This window comes from Mandrillus leucophaeus, unplaced genomic scaffold, assembly GCF_000951045.1.
Source record: "Mandrillus leucophaeus isolate KB7577 unplaced genomic scaffold, Mleu.le_1.0 Scaffold461, whole genome shotgun sequence".
Lineage (NCBI taxonomy): Eukaryota > Metazoa > Chordata > Mammalia > Primates > Cercopithecidae > Mandrillus > Mandrillus leucophaeus.
This window is the reverse complement of record NW_012104932.1, coordinates 2,018,021-2,037,757: the sequence shown is the minus strand read 5'-3', so window position 1 is coordinate 2,037,757 and position 19,737 is coordinate 2,018,021. Positions and strand designations below refer to the sequence as shown.

The 19,737-nt window shown below is 43.4% G+C and overlaps 1 protein-coding gene across 3 annotated transcripts in view; it reads left to right on the top strand.

Moving 5' to 3' along the window:
- The first annotated feature begins 11,454 nt into the window (after positions 1 to 11,454).
- The window catches only part of BCAT1 (branched chain amino-acid transaminase 1, cytosolic), a 164,276-nt gene continuing 155,993 nt past the window's right edge, over positions 11,455 to 19,737 (top strand). For all 3 annotated transcript variants that reach the window (XM_011994787.1, XM_011994786.1, XM_011994783.1), the window contains exon 1: positions 11,455 to 12,234. In XM_011994787.1, the coding sequence (XP_011850177.1) occupies positions 12,229 to 12,234 (6 nt within the window). In that variant the 5' untranslated portion in view covers positions 11,455 to 12,228. The remainder of the gene's footprint in view (positions 12,235 to 19,737) is intronic.

The following is a 19,737-nucleotide window of genomic DNA, read 5'->3' as shown; positions in this document are numbered from 1 at the left end:
ACCTTCCAAAGTGCTGGGATTACAGGAGTGAGCCACTGCACCCAGCCTGGCCCAAGGGTTCTTTAGTCAACAGGTGTTGAATTCTGCTAGGACTGGGCCCTTCCCTTTGAAGTAGTGAGTTCCTTTCTGGCCCAGAGTGTGCTTAAAATGTCATCTGGGAGCTAAACCCTGGAATGGGGCCGTCAAGACTCTGCCTATCCTATTGTAGTGCCCAATCCTATTGCAGCTGAGCTGGTATCCAAGTTGCAAGACAAAGGCCTCTTTACTCTTCCCTCTCCTCTCCTCAAGCCTGAAGGAAGGAGTCTCTCCCAGAGCTGCAAGCTGTGCTGCCTGGGGTTAGGGGAGTGGTGGCACAAGCACTTGCTTGGCTGCCCTGGCTGGTTTCTCACTAAGTCACATGCTCCTTAAGTCCACTAGCTCTGAGCCCAGCACAGCACCAGGACTTGCCCAGGAATTGCAGTCCTTGTGGCCTAGACTGCCTTTCACATTTATTTAGAACCCCAGAACACTTTCACCCATTGTGGTGAGGCTTGCTAGAACTCAGATTCCAACCCCTGGGGTGGGTGATTCATCTTTGGCTAAGGCTGATCTAAATGCTCCCTCTGTTGGTGCTGGCTGAGTTTTGCCCGGTGTTGTTTTCTGCTGACAGGGCAGCACTGAGTTCCAATGCAAAGTCCCACAATCTCTATGTTCTTCCTCCCCTAAGGATATAGATTCTCTCTCCACACCATATGGCCTCTGCCAAGGGATGAGGAAAGGGTGGTGTTGGCAATTCCAGACTGTCTTTCTTTCTTACCCTCTTCAGTGCCTCTTTCAGTGATGTGAAGTTAAAACCAAGTACTGTGATTTCTCACCTGATTTTTGGTTCTTATGAAGGTGTTTCTTTGTGTGGATAGTTGTTCAATTTGGTGTTCCAGTGGGCAGGACAATCAGTGGAGGCTTCTATTGAGCCATCTTGCTCTGCCTCTTCTTCCCGAAGGATAACATTTTAATGAAAAATTTAGAGATACAGTAATTCTGGGAGATGAAAAGATCTAGTTCAGTTGTGTTAAACTTCGGTATGCACAATAATATCTCAGTGTCTCAGGTGATTACTAAAATGCAGATGTTTGTGTTTTACCCCTATACCTCACTCCCTAGTAATTATGAACCAGTCGATCTTGGTTGGGACCTGGGGGAGAGCATCTTTAGCAGAAGTCAAGTGTATAACTATGGAAAGGAATGGTTTATGTAGAGTAGAAATAAAGATCATCCAGATTCTAGGTGTTGGTCCTCACTTGAAGACCTAAGATAATGGCAAGGTTCTGGATAGACAGGAAACTTGTGAACCAAATAAGGAAACCTTCATCTTTTTCAAACAGAAAACCTAAGTAGGTAATAAATAATAGTATGGAGAGGACATAAAAGAGAGTGACTTGAACCGAATTCAGTATGCTCTAAGCATTATCTTTAGAGCCATCAGTAAATTTGATTTGGGTAAAGGGAAGAGTATTTGGGCAATGGTGATTGAGTGAAAAGTGCTTTATTTTATAGAAAAAAACCTCATAGAATAATTTTTAAAAATTATGATCAAAGATGATAATAATAGCTAATATTTATTGAACATTTACTATGTGCAAGGCACTATTTTGATTACTTCATGCATATTAAGTCTTAATACTCATGAAAACCATGGGGTTTATTTTCCCCATTTTACAGGTAAGAAAGATAAGGCTAAGATAGGTTAATATGTCAAAATGTCGGAGAGGATACTAGTTAGGTAGCTAATGTCTGGGCCGGGTGCGGTGGCTCACGCCTGTAATCCCAACACTTTGGGAGGTCAAGGCGGGTGGATTGCCTGAGGTCAGGAGTACAAGATCAGCCTGGCCAACATGGTGAAACCCCGTCTCTACTAAAAATACAAAAATTAGCCGGGCATAGTGGTGGGCATCTGTAATCCCAGCTACTCGGGAGGCTGAGGCAGGAGAATTGCTTGAACCCAGGAGGTGGAGGTTGCAGTGAGCCAAGATGGCACCACTGCACTCCAGCCTGGGCAACAGAACAAGACTTTATCTAAAATAAATAAATAAATAAATAAACAAACAAATAAATAAAAAGCTAATGTCCAAAGGAGAGGTGACAGAAGTTTGAAATAAGACATTCTAATGAGTGTGAAGAGCAAAAGACAAATTTAAGAAATCATAAAGGAAAATGTTTGTAATAATAAAGGGACGTCATAAATGATCAGATCGGAAGAGTTCAGGAAAGGTAGAATCTGATGCTGACTGACTATTGTTTAGGATACTGGTGTAATAGTGTTGTTATTAAGAAAGATCGAAGGTTGGGCCCGGTGGCTCACGCCTGTAATCCCAGCACTTTGGAAGGCTGAGGCTGGCAGATCACTTGAGGTCAGGAGTTCAAGACCAGCCTGGTGAAACCTCATCTCTACAAAAAAATACAAAAACCAGCTGGGCATGGTGGCGTGTGCCTGTAATACTAGCTATTAGGGAGGCTGAGGTAGGAGAATTGCTTGAATCCAGGAGGTGGACGTTGCAGTGAGCTGAGATTGCACCACTGCACTCCAGCTTGGGCAACACAGCAAGGCTCTATCTTAAAAAAGAAATAAAGAAAGGAAGAAAATTCAGGAAGAGTCTACCAAGCATGCAACACATAGTAGCAAGACACACACACACACACATACAAACACACATGCACACACACAGAGAAGGATTTAAGAGTAAATATAAGTTAATTATATATATGATAAAAGTCTACTGAGTCACACATGGCTTTGGGTCAGACATGTGGAAACGTACATGAGTCAGAGTTATGAGTAGAGCACTCTTGAAGCAGGTGACACTGGAGTATGTGTGTTATTGAAGCCAAGAAATGCTTCTGGTGATAGTAATAAAATATTCAACCAGAAGTGGCAAAGCAGTAAAGATTAATTATGTCATATAACAAAACTTTTGAAGGTAGGCAACTCCAGGTTTGGCAAGGTGGCTTAGTGATGTCCGCAACAGCCCAGTCTCTTTCTTTTTTCTTTGCCATCCTCAATATTTGGTTTTTGATCTTGGGCTTGTCACTCATGGTTGTAGGATGGTTGCTGGCAGCACTCTGAAACATGTATCTATACACAATATTTAAAACAAGAAGAGAAGAGGGTGAGAAACAAAGAATAGAATTGCGATTGCCAGGGCTAGGGGAAGGGGAAAACGCTGCTAACCAATGGCAACAGGTGTAAAATTTCTATTGTGCAAGATGAGTACGTTCTAGAGATCTGCTGTATATCATTGTACCTATAAATAACAATACTGAATTGTACACTTAAAAATCTGTCAAGAGAGGCCAGGCATGGTGGTTCATACCTATAATCCCAGCATTTAGTGAGCCTGAGATGAGAGGGTCACTTGAGCCCAGGAGTTAAGACCAGCCTGGGCAACAAAGTAAGACCCTATCTCCACAAAAAATACAAAAGATAGCTGAGTGTGCGGGTGCACGCCTTTAGTCCTAGCTACTTGGAAGGCTGGGGCTGAAGGATAACTTGATCCCAGGAGTTCAAGGCTACAGTGAGCCATGCCACACCACTGCACTCCACCCTGGGTGACAGAGCAAGACCCTGTCTAAATTAAAAAAAAAAAAAGAAAAAAACCCCTTGGGCACAGTAGCTCACGCCTGTAATCCCAACACTTTGGGAAGCTGAGGCGGGTGGATCACCTGAGGTCAGGAGGTCAAGACCAGCCTGGCCAACATAGAGAAACCCTGTCTCTACTAAAAAATACAAAATTAGCTGGGGGTGGTGGCGCATGCCTGTAATCCCAGCTATTCGGGAGGCTGAGGCAGGAGAATCATTTGAACCCAGGAGGCGGAGGTTGCGGTGAGCTGAGATCGTGCCATTGCACTCCAGCCTGGGCAAAAAGAGCAAAACTCCATCCCAAAAGAAAAAAGAAAAGAAAAAAATCTGTTAAGAGGATAGAGCTGTTAAGCATATTTACTATAATAAAATTAAGAAGAAGGCAGAAAGAGGAAAAAGAAGAGAAAGGGAGGAGGAGGTGGAGGTGGAGAAGAAGAGGGAGTAGGGGGAGGAAAGGAAGAAGGGAAAGAAGGAGGCATCAGTAAGCTCTCCTTGCCTGATTTATGTTTTCCTAATCAAAAGGGAAATCCTTAAAAGCTCCTCGGGTGACTTTCCCTTAAGTCTCATTGATCCCAACTTGATTACTTGATCTTCTCTAGCTCAAGACAGTATGGGAAAGTAAATATATTGCCAAGTACAATGAGATTGTCATCACTGCCTTAGATTAAATATTCATCCCCCAGGACTAGGCATATTCTGTATCCTTACCCTAGAGAAAAGAACCAGGGCTCTATTAGAAGAAAAAAGAAAAACAATGGATTTTTGTTATTTTTACATTTATTGTTTGAGACAGGGTCTCTCTGTGTCACCTGGGCTAGAGTGCAGTGGTACAATCACAGCTCACTCAACCTCCCAGGCTCAAGTGCTTCTCACACTTCAGCCCCCTGAATAGCTGGGCCTATAGGCATGCATCACCATGCCTGGATAATTTTGGTATTTTTTGTAGAGATGGGGTTTCACCATGTTGGCCAGGCTGGTCTCAAACTCGTGGGCTCAAGCCATCCACCTGCTCTGGAACCCCAAAGTGCTGGGATTATAGGTGTGAGCCATCATGCCTGGGAAAAATGAACTGTTGCTAGATAAGTAAGAGTATTAGCCAAGAAGTAGATGGATTTCCCTATGGAGAGCATTTTAAATGAATTAGAAAAAAAAATAGCCAGCGCGGTGGCTCACGCCTGTAATCCCAGCACTTTGGGAGGCCAAGGTGGATGGATCACCTAAGGTCAGGAGGTCGAGACGAGCATGGCCAACATGGTGAAACCCCATCTCTACTAAAAATACAAAAATTAGCTGGGCATGGTGGCAGGCACCTGTAATGCCAGCTCCTCAGGGGGTTGGGGGGAGCCGGAGGGGCGAGGCAGGAGAATCGCTTGAACCTGGGAGGCGGAGTTTGCAGTGAGCCAAGATCACGCCATCGCACTTCAGCCTGGGGGACAAGAGTGAGACTTCGTCTCAAAAAAAAGAAAAGAAAGAGAAAAATTAAGGACATGAGATGAAACCCTAAGAGAGAACACTATTTGAAGAGATGTTAAGAGCTAAAAGAGATTGTGAGGGATTGAGAAGGCAGACTCTGCGAGGTAGTCAGTAGGCTAACACCATGGTCATGACAAAGAAAATGGTTCTGTGTTTTCACAGAATGTATCCCAGAGAAGAGTAACTAAGACTTACACACCAGTAATTATAGAAACAGTACTGTATTAGTCTGTTCTCATGCTGCTAAGAAAGACATACCCAAGACTGGGTAATTTTATAAGGAAAAGAGGTTTAATGGACTCACAGTTCCACATGGCTGGGGAGGCCTCATAATAACGGCAGAAGACAAGGAGGAGCAAGTCATATCTCGACATGGATGGCAGCAGGCAGACAGTGAGAAACAAGCGAAGGGGATTTTTCCTTATCACACCATCAGATCTCATGAGACTTACTCAGTACCATGAGAACAGTGTGGGGGAAACCACTCCCATGATTCAATCACCTCCCACTGGGTCCCTCCCATAACATGTGGGAATTATGGGAGCTACAACTCAAGATGAGACTTGAGTGGGGATGCAGCCAAACCATATCAAGTATAAAAGTTGGTGTGGGTCTATAAGCAGGGTTTCTCAACTTTGGCACTACTGACATTTAGGACCAGATAATTTTTTTTTTTTTTTTTTTGAGACGGAGTCTCTGTCATCCAGGCTGGAGTGCAATGGCATTATCTTGGCTCACTGCAACCTCCACCTCCTGGGTTCAAGCAATTCTCCTGCCTCAGCCTCCAAAGTAGCTGGGATTACAGGTGCCTGCCACCATGCCCAGCTAATTTTTGTAGTTTTAGTAGGGACGGGGTTTCACCATGTTGGTCAGGCTGATCTCGAACTCCTGACCTCAGGTGATCTTCCCGCCTCGGCTTCCCAAAATGTTGGGATTACAGGTGTGAGCCACCGTGCCTGGCCCAGATAATTCTTTATTGTGGGAGCCTGTCCTGTGCATCGTAGGATGCCTGGCAGCTTCCCTGGCCTCTACCCGTTAGGTGCCAGTAGCAAATATCCCCCCTCCCCTAGGTATTATAATAAAACTGTCTTCAGACATTGCCAAATCTCCCCAGGGGGACACAATCACTCCTGATTGGGAATAACTCATTTATAACAAGGAGTGCTTCAGGAAAGGCTGCAAATGGGGCAAGAGTAATTAAAATGGATCTTGAAGACTGGATATCATTTAAGCAAGCAAAGTCAGAGGAAAAGAAATTCCAAGGAGCATTTGTGCAGAAGCAATGATGGAAAATTTCAGGAGTGCTTAGGCACACAACATGTACTCATGTCAGGCTCTCACCAGAGCATCTGAGTGCAAGTTGCATGATTTTGAACAGGAGAAAAAAATCTAATGAGAACGGAGGACTAGGGAGATTACTAGCCATCTGTGTGTTGGGTGGATTGGGGCAGGGAGAGATTAAAGGCAGGGATAACAGTAATCCAGGGGGAAGGTACAATGAATGACCAAACTAGGGCAGTGACAGTGGTAACTGAGGGGGATGACTGTGAGAAATTTTGTGTAGATAGAATTGGGACGGCTTAATGATTACTGGATGGGGGAGGCTCATATCTTTCTCTCTTGCTTTAAGTACTATCTATAAAGATAGGGACTATATGAAAGTTTGGAGGCTGGATAATTGGAAACACATTAATGACATCAGCAGAGAGAGGGAAGCAGGTTAAAGAGGGAAGATTATGTGCTTGGATTCAGATTAATTGGGCTTGTTAGGATATGAGATGAACGAGAGATCTAGTATAGTTTTAGAAGTTATCAGACTAGAGGTCATAGTAGAGACACTAGAGAACAGAGTATAAAGAGGAGATTCAAGATCAGATACAGGTGGATGAACACCTTGCATATATTTACAGGGCATGAGGTGATCATAAATAAGGTATAAGTACCTGCCAGAGAGGCTGGAGGAGATTCAGAATCATATCATGGAAGGGAGGAGTTTCAAGGAGAAGGAGGACAGCTTTGCGGGCCGGAGTGGGAAGTACCCTGAGAGGTTCTAGAGAACTAGCAGAAAGAAGACTTTTACAATATCCTTTCAAGATAGATAGGAATTAATTTATTTTTAATTTTAATTTTTATTTTTTTGAGATGGAGTCTCGCTCTGTCGCCCAGGCTGGAGTGCAGTGGCACAATCTCGGCTCACCACAAGCTTCACCTCCCGGGTTCCCGCCATTCTCCTGCCTCAGCCTCACGAGTAGCTGGGACTACAGGCACCCACGACCATGCCGGGCTAATTTTTTTGTATTTTTAGTAGAGACGGGGTTTCACTGTGTTCCCCAGGATGGTCTCGATCTCCTGACCTCGTGATCTGCCCGCCTCGGCCTCCCAAAGTGCTGGGATTACAGGCATAAACCACTGTGCCCAGCCCGGTGAGTCTAATTTTATGTGGGGATTAGGTACTAGAGTGTGTACAACAAGGCTAAAAATAAATCCAATGAGTCAAAATTGTCGTGGGAAATCTCCCAAAAAGTAAAGTATAAATGATTTTCTAGTATTGAATTTGGTGTGTGTGTGTGTGTGCCTGTGTGTGTGTGCATGTGTGTGTACACATGTATGTAATGGGCAATGAATGCAAGTATTATAGGAAATATAAAAACGATACAATTTTGAAGTCTTTTTTATGATGAGAAATAGAGAAAGAGAATGACATTGTTTACTGAGTGTGCAGAGTAGAATTTTAGAGTAGATTTTCCTCTTTAAGACAGAGTATCATTGCCTTATGTAAACTCTCCTATTCAAATTCCAGGAACTGTTAATAACTCAAGGCAGAGAATATTTGTGTTTCTGCTTTCCTAGAGAAAATTTAGTAAGATACAGGGAAACATTCTGCAGGTAGTTGGCACATATTTTTCATAATGGTGGCAATAAAAGACTTTGTTAATAACAGTGAGGACAAAATGAAGCTGGGCTGTCTGGGGCCCTGAAGTCAGCCTCAAAGTTAGTGCCTATTAGAAATGTTAGAAATGCTATCTCTTCTTCAGTAAAAGACACTGCCTGCAAATAGGTATATGGTATATATCCAGTTTGGTGAATTCTATTTCCTTAAATATCTTTTACTGTGACTTGTCTGAAGTACAGTGCCACTGGCAGAGTAACAACGTTGGTTGATGATGACCCTCATCATTTGGGAAAAGCATGTGTGTTGTATGGGAGAGAAGCTTTGAGAGTTTACAGTTGACAATGAGGGAGAACTGTGGGGCCCTTCTATCAACACTAGAGGGAAATGGGAGGAGAGACGTAGCCACATTGTTCTTATATTCTTTTTTTTTTTTTTTTTCGAAAAGAGGGCTGAGGTGTTAACGAAATTCATCTGGGAAGCATTTTTTTAGATGATGTCTTGCTCTGTTACCCAAGCTGGAGTGCAGTGAAGTGTGAAGTGATCACAGCTCACTGCAGCCTGGATCTCCTGGGCTCAAGTGATCCTTCCACCTCAGCCTTGGGAGTAGCTTAGACTGCAGGCACGTACCACCACAACCAGCTAATTTTTGAATTTTTTTTATAAAGACTGGGTTTTCCCATGTTACCCAGGCTGGTCTTGAACTCCTACTTTGACATCCCAAAGTGCTGGGATTACAGGCATGAATGCCGGCCCTCATATTCTTCCGTGGAAGTTAATTCCCTAACTTTCTCACTTCCCTTCAAGTTCTTTTCCTTCGTTCTTTTCCTTCCTTCCTTCCTTCTTTCTTTCTTTCTCTCTTTCCTTCTTTCTCTCTCTCTTTCTCTCTTTCTTTCTTTTATATACTACCTTCTCCCTTCCTTTGTTGCTAACATCAAAAGAATCCTTATATAGGGGTGACAGTGACAGGGATGGAGGCAGAGGTGAAATCGTACCTTCAAGCCAAAAACAGCCTGAAGGCTGAAAGACCAGGCTGCTCATCCTGGATGAAATCCACGATGCAGAGTGAGAATTTCTGTTCCTGTTTGCCTGCCCCTCTCCTATTCTGAGCCCATAAAAAGCCCCAGGACTCAGCCTCATGGAGGGGACTTTCCTGCCTTCAGTTAGGGGGACCACCCCTGCTTCCCTCTCTGCTGAAAGCTGTTTCATCACTCAATAAAACTCCCTGCCTTGCTCACTCTTTGATTGTCAGCACATCTTCATTTTTCTTGGGCATGGGACAAGAACTCAGGAACCGATGTGCAAGGCAGACTTGACTCAGGCGGACAAATTGTGCGAGGCGCCTCCTGTGGCAGGTAGTCTGCCCCAAGTTGGGCCTCCATCATTGCCGGTCGGAGATCCTTGACTGGCAAAGGGACTAAGAAAAATCCTGCGTTGGGTGGGGGTGGGGGGTTGAGGGTGAGGTCACTGGATCTAGGAGTAATTGCCAGGCTTGCTCTAGAACTTATTAATGCATTTATGTCTATGACTCCATCGTTTTCTATCCCCTTATCACTCTTTCTCATAACATTTACCACATGATGCCTGTTTTTTTGTTTTGTTTTGTTTTGGTTGTTTTTTGAGACTGAGTCTCACTCTACTGCCTAGGCTGGAGTGCAGTGGCACGATCTCAGCTCACAGCAACCTCTGCCTCTTGGGTTCAAGCGATTCTTGTGACTCAGCCTTGAGAGTAGCTGGGATTACAGGCACCCCACCACCACGCCCAGCCAATTTTTAGTAGAGATGGGGTTTCACCATGTTGGCCAGGCTGGTCTTGAACTCCCAATCTCAAGTGATCTGCCTGCCTCAGCCTTCCAAAGTGCTGAGATTACAGGTGTGAGCCACCATGCCCGGCCATAAAGTAACATCTTTATTGAGATATAATTCATAAGACATACAATTCACCTATTTAAAGGGTATAATTCAGTGGTTTTTAGTGTGTTCACAGAGCTGTGTAACCATTACCACAATCTAATTTGAGAACATTTTGATCAATTCAAAAAGAAATCCGATGCCCATGAGCATTCACTCTCCATTCCACCCTGTCCCTAGATTGAAAACGACCATGTGTTTTCCGTCTCTATGGATTTTCCTGTTCTGCACATTTCACATAAATGGAATCATATAATATGTAGTCATTTGTGAGAGGCTTCTTTCACTTTGCATAGTTTTCAAGTTCATCCACGTCACAACATGTAATCAGTACTTCATTTCTTTTTATTGTGGAATATAATAATATTCCGTTGTATGGATTATACCATGTTTTATTTACTCATTCCTCAGTGGATAGACATTTTGCTACCGGATTTAAAGTTTACTTTCTGTTTCTCATACTAATATATAAGCTTCATGAGGGTAAGAACATTTTTGTTGTTTCTCACTCAGTCCCTAGCATTTTGCACATTGCCTGTCTCATGTCAGTGTCAGGTTCAAATCTATCTAGCTGTGCTTACGCTGACGGGGGCCAGGAGGGTTCACAAGGACTCAATGGCTGATTAAATGCTTACAGATTCAGAGTTCTCAGGGGAGAACTTCTGCAAGCATTTTGGCTGTGGTCAGTTACTTTCAGGTTTTCATTACTTTTCGGTTTTCACAGTCGTCTGGAAGTGCCCATAGCCATTATCTCAGCTGCCTCTCTCTTTACTCTCTTGCCAATGGTGCCAGGCCACAGCAGGTGTTATCTTATCACCTCAGTCCACCAGACATATGCTTATCACTTTGAGGGGCCAACGATTTCACTGGAGGCTGAATTCCCTTGTCATAAATGGCTCCATTTTGAGACATTTCAGATTACACACCACTATTATACATCAGCCTAGCATGTAGAAATCACTCAGTACATTTGTTGAACACATAATTTAACCATTCATTCACCTGACCAACAGTCATTAAGCACTGACACATTTGTTTTCAACACTCCCTCTCTTCCAAGGCAGGCCACTCAGTATGGGAGATAAATATGACAAAGGATCTGCCCTTAAGAATCTCATAATCCACTGAAGTGACAACTGTGCAAACAAATAATTAAAGTAAAATGAAGAAGCTGGGCCGAGTGGCTCACATCTGTAATCCCAGCAGTTTGGGAGGTGGAGGTGAGGGGATTGCTGAGGCCAGGAGTTCAAGACCAGCTTGGCCAATTTAGTGAGACCCCATCTCTATTAAAAAATAATAAAATAAAATAACTGATTTTGAGAAAGGCTATGGACAAAGTGCAGCACATAGACGAAGGGCCCAATTCTGTTTGAGGGCATCAGAGGCAGCTTCCACAGCAAAGGCTTGGGTTGAAATTTACAAAAATAGGAGTTTGCCAGCTTGACAGAGAGGGAGCGGAGGTCAACCAGCTGCACACTTAAGCAGTCATGGAGGCTGACCTAGGAGCTGGACACGGAAAAGTAGCAATCCTGGAGCTTTGTATAGATGTGGGGAGGGAACATACAGGGGACTTTCACATTATAAAGAATTTTATATGCTCAAATTAAAGGATGAAAAATGTTCCCCCATGTACATAATAAATTGGCAAAAATGGTTATATTTGAGGGTGGACTAAGGAACTCCAGGAAAGAGGTTGGCAAACCAGGCACATGTTCTTGACTATTGCAAAGTAGTCGCGGGGGATACATGTATACTTTTGGGCAGGATTGTGCCGCGGTCCTATCAACATGCAGCAAAGTGACTTTGGGGACAGTAGGGAGGTGGGCAGGAGCCAGTGATGAGGGAATGGCAATCACATTTGACCTCTGATCTGTTTCTTTCCTCCTTCTCCTTGACTTCCCCATATAAATGTTACACGGGCATTCCCACACTCGGGTACGCACCAACAGAGACTGATTGGGGGTAACCGTGTCACTTGCTTGGAACGCTGGCACCTCCGCCCTGCATCCCAGGAGTGAGCAGTGAGTGAGGCTCGCGGCTGGGCCCTGGCTCCGAATCTTCGGGCTGGGAAGAGACTCCACCATCTGGGGGCGGCCTGGGGGAGTAGCCTCAGTGTCTTCCTGCTGATGCAATCTGCTAAGTCGCGAGTCTCCGCCGCGAGAGGGCGGGTCTGCAATCCCGCCCGCCACGTGTACTCGCCGCCGCCTCGGGCACTGCCCCAGGTCTTGCCGCAGCCGGAACCGCGCTCTGCAGCCGCAGACCCGGTCCACGCGGTCAGGGGCTGCGACCCTTGGGATCTGCCCTCCGCTCAGCTCCAGCTTCCCTCGTGGCCGACGGAACAATGAAGGTAACTACTTAGGATTTTGTCTGTGTTTTACAAAAATGTATGCATGAATCGAACCGGCGATTTCTCCAAGAAACACAGTTGGTAGGGAGGGGAGGAAGGCGAGACAACCATGGCTTATACCCCCCTGCAAACGTCTGCAATATCTTTTTTATCAGTCGTAGTTTGCAGGGACAGTGCATTCTGTTCAGATTTCGGTTTAACCTCCGCTCGCAGGATGTGCCTTCTCGAACTTTTTCACATTCGCTTTTGGGAACGGAGGTAAAAGGCTGCTAAAGCTCCCACCCCTGCTTGTGAAGTTTGGAAAGGAAGTGGGGGCTTCTCTCAGTTTCTCCTATGCACAGGAGGTGGGGAAGTTTGGAGAGGAGGTCTGGGGATGTCCCGGGCTGTAAATGGGCTTTCCTGCAGCGTGTGTGTGATGCAGGAGGGAGCGGCTGGAAGAGTTGACCCGGGTGGAGAGGGGAGGGAAAACGGTCTTTTCGCTGTTAAAAGCAGAAGGCTTGTCTTATTTTGTTTCTTGTGGAAATTAAAGCTTCTAGGAGCTACAAATGATAGACGCCTAAGGGCATTCATTTGTTAAACCAGTGAGCACCCTTACGGCTCTGATCTTGCTAATCAAGGATAATTAGCCTAGCTGCCTATTATTTCTGATGATTTAGGTGTAGGTATGTACATCGCTGAGTGTTTTGCTTTCCTGGTTTCACACACTGGAAAACTGCAATCGCATTTAAAATCCGAAGAACAACGTTTTCTAAGGAAAGTGAAGGATGGGCAGATATTCTTGCCATCTAATATTTTGGAATTGAGATGACCATAATGCAATCTGAACTTGTGGTAGAAATAAAGCCACGTTTCGGAGTTTCGAAGGAGGGAGATGAAGCATGGTTCTAAACTGCTCTTATCTACAACCCATCCCAGACCATAGTTTCAGTTAGAAGAAATAATATGTAAATAGTGCGTTTGTTCCAAACAAAAACTTTCACTACAGTTAAACAGTAACCGAGTGGAAACTGTGTATTTTGTATTCAACAGAGATCATGCAACCTTTCTTCTATAGTTAGAGGTTCTATTTCTGGCTTCCTCATGCTTGTTTCATTTTAGATGAAAAACACACTTTAGTTGATTATAGCTTTAGTAAGTAAAAGGAGAAAACTAAAAGAATGAACAGTCTTGCTTTTGCAGCTTTTTCCTGTCCATGTGGAGTTGTGGCTGATGACGCATTTTTGTAGGTCCAAAAACCCCTGTCCCTTTCACAAGGTACTTTTATAACATGGGAAACTAGATACCTACAAGTTGTCTCTTTTCTGTTCCCTGATATTTCCTGAGATTAAGAAAGAAACGATTGTATTCTAGGTGTGATCGAAGAAGTATGGGAGGTTCCGTTAAGTTAGTTTTATCACAATATTTCAAACATCTTTCCACTTACCTCTTAAATATGTATTGCTATCACAAGCTTAATTTTTTTAAAAAATGTTATTTGCACATGGCATCTTGACTGCCTTTGTCCTCAGCAAATTCTCCAGGCTTGAGTCATGCATGAGCTTGTATTTTAAGATGGACACATACAGAATGGGCAACTGGATAAGGAACATAGCATATACACTGAGTAGCATGTGTACAAAAATGGTAAGTCTGTATTATGACTTAATAAATTTAGATGGAGATTTAAAAATAATACACATGTGAATGGGATGGAGGCAAGGGAAGTCTCTCTGTGTGTGTGTGTGTGTGTGTGTGTGTGTGTGTGTGTGTGTGTAGGGAAGACCGGAGGCCTAGTGGGAAGAGGGGTTTTACATTCCAGACACAGGATGTGGCCCCTCAGGCTAGGCTCAGAGATATAAAGCTAGTTAAGCTGGCCTAACAAAAGGGTGGTGGTTAGAAAAAAGAAAAAAAGAGGTGGAGGTTGAGGAGGACAAGAATTTAATGCTGGTCGATATTTTCTTCTGATAAGTGTCAATAATGAGTAATTTCATTTGATTTCAGAAGTACAGAGAGAAAGGGGGAAAAAGAGCTTTTTCCATTTGTACGCAAGAATTTCTCTTGCTTTTCAGCCCATTAGAACAAGATCTAGTTATATGAAATGAGTTTAAAACCTTATTATGAAAGGAAGTTGAAAACATTTGATCACAACTGAGGTTTGTACTGTGAACTAAAACCAAGATGTGCTTTCTGACAGTAGTTGCGCAACTCTCTGAAAAAAGAAAAATAGCTCAGAGCGATCTGAGCTTTGTGAAGGCTACACAATTTATCAGGCCCAGAGACACAGGAGTGTGAGACTTCAGCCACACCCCCTGTAGCCATGCATGGGAGCAGTTATTTAAAGACGTTTTGTTCCTGACTGACTGCCTCACTCATTATGTTCCTGGAATTTGTGATACAAAAAACAATGTTTAGCCTATCAATAGTTTATATAGTTTATGTTATTTTAATATAAATTCTTCTCAAACAACTTAGAAACTGCCTCTTTTTTCTTTTAAAAATCCACTAGTAACTGCTGTATATATTCAGGGCAACTTGATTTGGTGTTTCCTTGGTTGCAGTCCTCAAATATGACTTCAGTATACTCTCTCCTTATATAAATTTTGTCTCAGTTTTGTCTGTAGGCTGACATTCCAATTGTTTTCATAATTATATATTTTGTTCCTTATTCTCCTTTCTAGAAATAAAGCAAGGGAAGTAAACAGCTGGAAAGCTGAGAGTGGTGTTATTAACCTAACTGAGAGGGCTGGGCTTATGAGTAAATTATTTCTGTGCATAAATGAAAGATTGTTTCTAAATGGTGGCTATCTTGAGCCTTTCGACTAGTTACATCTTTTGGGGTTTCAGGTTGCCAGCTTCTTTAAATGGCCTCTTCTCAATTGGTATAGGAAGTTGGAAAATAAACAACTTTCTCTGTTTCCCTTTAGTGTTGGTAACCACAATTTCTTTAAATAACAGACACCCACCCCAGGGAAACCCAGTGGTATGATCAACCTTATGCTCAGGAAGGTTTGGTTACTATATTGGAGAGTGAGAATCTGGGACCTTCCACTACAGACATAATTGTCCCGGGTATCCTCTAGTTTCTATCTGATGCTGTCATTCTTTTTTCTTTCCTTTCTCTATCTCTCTCTCTCTTTATTTATTTATTTTTTCTGACAGAATCTCACTTGTGTTGCTCAGGCTGGAGTGCTGCAGAGTGATCTCTACTCACTGCAACCTCCACCTCCTAGGTTCAAGCAATTCTTGTGCCTCAGCCTCCTGAGAAGCTGGGATTACCACCACACCCAGCTAATTTTCGTATTTTTTTGTAGAGACAGAGTTTTGCCATGTTGGCCAGGCTGGTCTGGAACTACTGGCCTCAAGCGATCCGCCCATCTCAGCCTCCTAAAGTGCTGGGATTACAGGCATGTGCTATCATTCTTTCTGAGCACAGAAGGAAACTGTCATGCACGTCTGTGTGAAGAGACCACCAAACAGGCTTTGTGTGAGCAACATGGCTGTTTATTTCACCTGGGTGCAGGCGGGCTGAGTCCAAAAAGAGAGTCAGCGAAGGGAGATAAGGGTGGGGCCGTTTTATAGGAGGTAAAGGAAAATTACAGTCAAAGGGGGGTTGTTTTCTGGCGGGCAGGAGTGGGGGTTACAAGGTGCTCAGTGGGGGAGCTTTTTGAGCCAGGATGAGCCAGGAAAAGGAATTTCACAAGATAATATCATCGCTTAAGGCAAGGACTGGCCATTTTCACGTCTTTTGTGGTGGAATGTCATCGGTTAAGGCGAGGCAGGGCATTTGCACTTCTTTTGTGATTCTTCAGTTACTTCAGGCCATCTGGGTGTATACATGCAAGTCACAGGGGATGCGATGGCTTGGCTTGGGCTCAGAGGCCTGACAGAAACGATGGCTGATCTGCTCATTTTATGGTCAAAAATATAGGCAGCCTTTGTATTGTAACATTATCACCTTAACAGCTGTCCAAACGCTCTATACATTTCACCTAACATATGGTAAGTGTTCCTACTGATGGCCTTTCTGGAGCCCCTGTCAGTTCAACTAAGGCCACGGTAATGGGATTGTATGCAGTTCAGCCAAGACATAAATGTGAGGTGCAACTCACATTTTTTAAATGTTTCAAATTAAGCATTTACGCGCTTTTATTCATAAACTCAACTTTGCAAATATTGGTAAACAGTTTCATCATAAGACCTTGTCGGTGACTCACAATGTCAATGGTGAAGGCAAAGGAGAATCTATCTTTCCTGGCACACCAGGGTTCAGGCATCAATTTCAACTATGCTTATAATTTGTCCTCTGAAGTCCACAAAGCTAAATTATGTTTCCCCTAAAAATTGAGTACTCATATCCTTAAAATAGCTTAGAAATTAGACTACCTTATGAATACAGCATAGCATGTCACATAAACATTTTTCTACTGTCATACCTTTTTGGTGGGAAAGACTATTTTGCAAAACATTTTTCTTGTGTTCAGTAATTAATGGGAAAAATAAAATCTAAAAGAAAGAGATAGTTATGTCGCAAAAATACAGGAAAATGGAGGAATGGAAACAGGGAAGATCAATAAAGAAAAAAATAGAGGAAATTACAAGTAATAATCCGAAGTCATGCTGAAAAACATTGGCTCTTTTTGATTGAAAGTTGTGAAATACTTGTGAAACCCAGCTAGTTCCATTAAGAATAGTCTTTAATCTAAAAAGAACCAATTCATTTGTCAGTTCTTTATTTCGATGTGTAGATTTGAATGTTTGATCAGTTGCATTTATAGTTTGTCTCTCAGTGTGAGAACTGTTTTTGCTGTTTTGACTATAAATGGATATCTGCTTTAGGAAGACTTAGGAAGCCTGGACATACGATTACAGATCAAATTCTATTTGATTCCATAGAAATCGAGACGGAAGGAGCACCTGTTGGGATATTCTAGACCAAACATTCCACAACTGTCTCTTAACGTGACTGACAAAGAGACACAGTTGAGACGAAGTTTGGGTATATCCTGGGATGAGGCCAAGGGTGGATTTGCACAGGATGGTCACAGGGCAGTTGTTAGCATTCCACCACTACATAAAAGGGTGATTTTGCCGAGTGCATTTCATTTCATTTCAGTTGATTTAGATACCAAGTTATATTGTTTTGACTTTAGGACTACATGTGAGTTCAGGAATTTGAAATCATAATAAATGTTTCCTTGAACTTTGAAGATAAAAGGTAGAGTTAAAAGACAGCTGCAAAGTCTACATGGGGAAGCATAACACATGACTCAGGGTTCCATGGTTTTCAGTGTCAGTGAGTGCTCTCTATATGTACAAGAATAGTGCTGGTGTTTATAGAAGAAACACATGCAGGTTTGAGGCAGGACTTCCTTGCTTAACTGGTGCTTTTGCTTTCCATTTTCTAAATGTCATGCAAACTACTTTTTATTTATTTATTTATTTTAAGACGGAGTCTTGCTCTGTTGCCCAGGCTGCAGTGCAGCGGTGCGTTCTCGGCTCACTGCAAGCTCCGCCTCCCAGGTTCACTCCATTCTCCTGCCTCAGCCTCCTTACAGGTGCCCGCCACCATGCCCAGCTAATTTTTTGTATTTTTAGTAGAGACGTGGTTTCACCGTGTTAGCCTGGATGGTCTCGATCTCCTGACCTCATGATCCACCCGCCTCGGCCTCCCAAAGTGGTTGGCTTACAGGCGTGAGCCACCGTGCCCGGCTGCAAACTACTTTAACTGAAAACATTCTTCTAAGGAAAGCATCAGAAAACTTACTAGAATTGCTTAATAATAAATAAATAACACAAATAAAAGAGCAAAATGAGAAAGTAGACAGACTCCTAGTCTATTGTGCTATTGATCTCTCCAGGTTCTAGGCTTTCTTGGGTCTGACACCGCTTTGTAATTTTTTTTTTTTCCCCCCCAGTTAGGGTCTCTTTCTGTCACCTAGGCTGGAGTGCAGTGGTACAATCATGGCTTACTTCAGCTTCAACCTCCTGGGCTCAAATGATCTTCCTGCCTCAACCCCCTGAGTAGCTGGGACCACAGGCATGTGCCACCACGCCCGGCAAAGTTTTGTATTTTTTTGTAGAGATGGGGTTTCTCCATGTTGTGCTGGCTGGTCTTGAACTCCTGGGCTCCAGTGATCCACCCACCTTGGCCTCCAAAGTGCTGGGATTACAGGCATCCGTCACTGCACCTGGCCAGTTTGTAAATCTTGTGAGAAGTATGGCCAGTCTTTTGCGAAATGTACAAACACATTTAGACACAAAGTTTTATATCTAAATTACTGGTTATTAAAGCCAGGACAATAGAGGGCATATAGCATGGAAGATAGGTAGAAAAGACTGAAGTGATTTATTTTTCAGAGCAGTGGAGAGCTATTGGCTCTTGCCTTTGCAATCAGCTTAGATATGAAACTATATAAGCAGAAGCTTCACGCTGCCATTTGAATGTTGAAAATCTCCAATCACTTGCCTTTTAGTTCGAGATAAACAACCAATGGTTTGTTTGTTCACAGCACGTAAGTTATCACTTTCTTCTTTGTTTCATCTCATCAAGATCTAAGGTGTACAGTCACAGAATAGAACTCGGTTCATACCATCTGCACCCCAATTTCTTTGATCTTCAACTAGTTTGGAAGTGTGGGTGTTTTCTTAGCCAAGGTTAATATGCAATTTCTTAGTGGAGTGTAGGAGTTTGGGGTGCCTAGCCTTCCTACTTCCCACTTAGATAATTTCCCCTACCTGTAGTACCTGTCTAAGGAGAAGGCCAATATGGCCATGTTCCTAGCAGGTGACCCCACCTTAGCCACAGCTGATTGTAGGAAGGGTATATATTTGGCCCAAGACCAGTCATCCTTTTTTTTTTTTTTTTTTTTTTGAGGCAGAGTGTTTCTCTTGCCCCGGCTGGAGTGCAGTGGTACGATTTTGGCTCACTGCAACCTCCATCTCCTGGGTTCAAGCAATTCTCCTGCCTCAGCCTCCCTGAAGGGGTGGCCTGCCCCTCCACACCTGTGGGCGTTTCTCGTTAGGTGGATCAAGAGACTTGAGAAAAGAAATGAGACACAGAGACAGACACAGAGACAAAGTATAGAGAAAGAAAAAGTGGGCCCAGGGGACCGGCGCTCAGCATACAGAGGACCCATGCCAGCACCGGTCTCTGAGTTCCCTTAGTATTTATTGATAATTATCTTTACCATCTTAGAAAAAGGGAAGTGACAGGATCATAGGATCATGGTAGGGAGAAGGTCAGCAGTAAGACATGTGAATAAAGATCTCTGTGAAGTTTAAGGAAAAGTGCTGTGTTTTGATATGCATATGCAAACATCTCCATAAACCTTTTTAGTGCATAAAGAGCAGCATTGTGCTAGCAAGTCCCACCTTTCACCCTAAGGCGGTTTTCTCCTTTCTCAGTAAACAGAACATACAGTAAGGTTTTACACCGAGATGTTCCATTGCCCAGGGACGGGCAGGAGACAGATGCTTTTCTCTATCTCAACTGCCAAGAGGCTTCTTTCCTCTTGTACTAGTCCT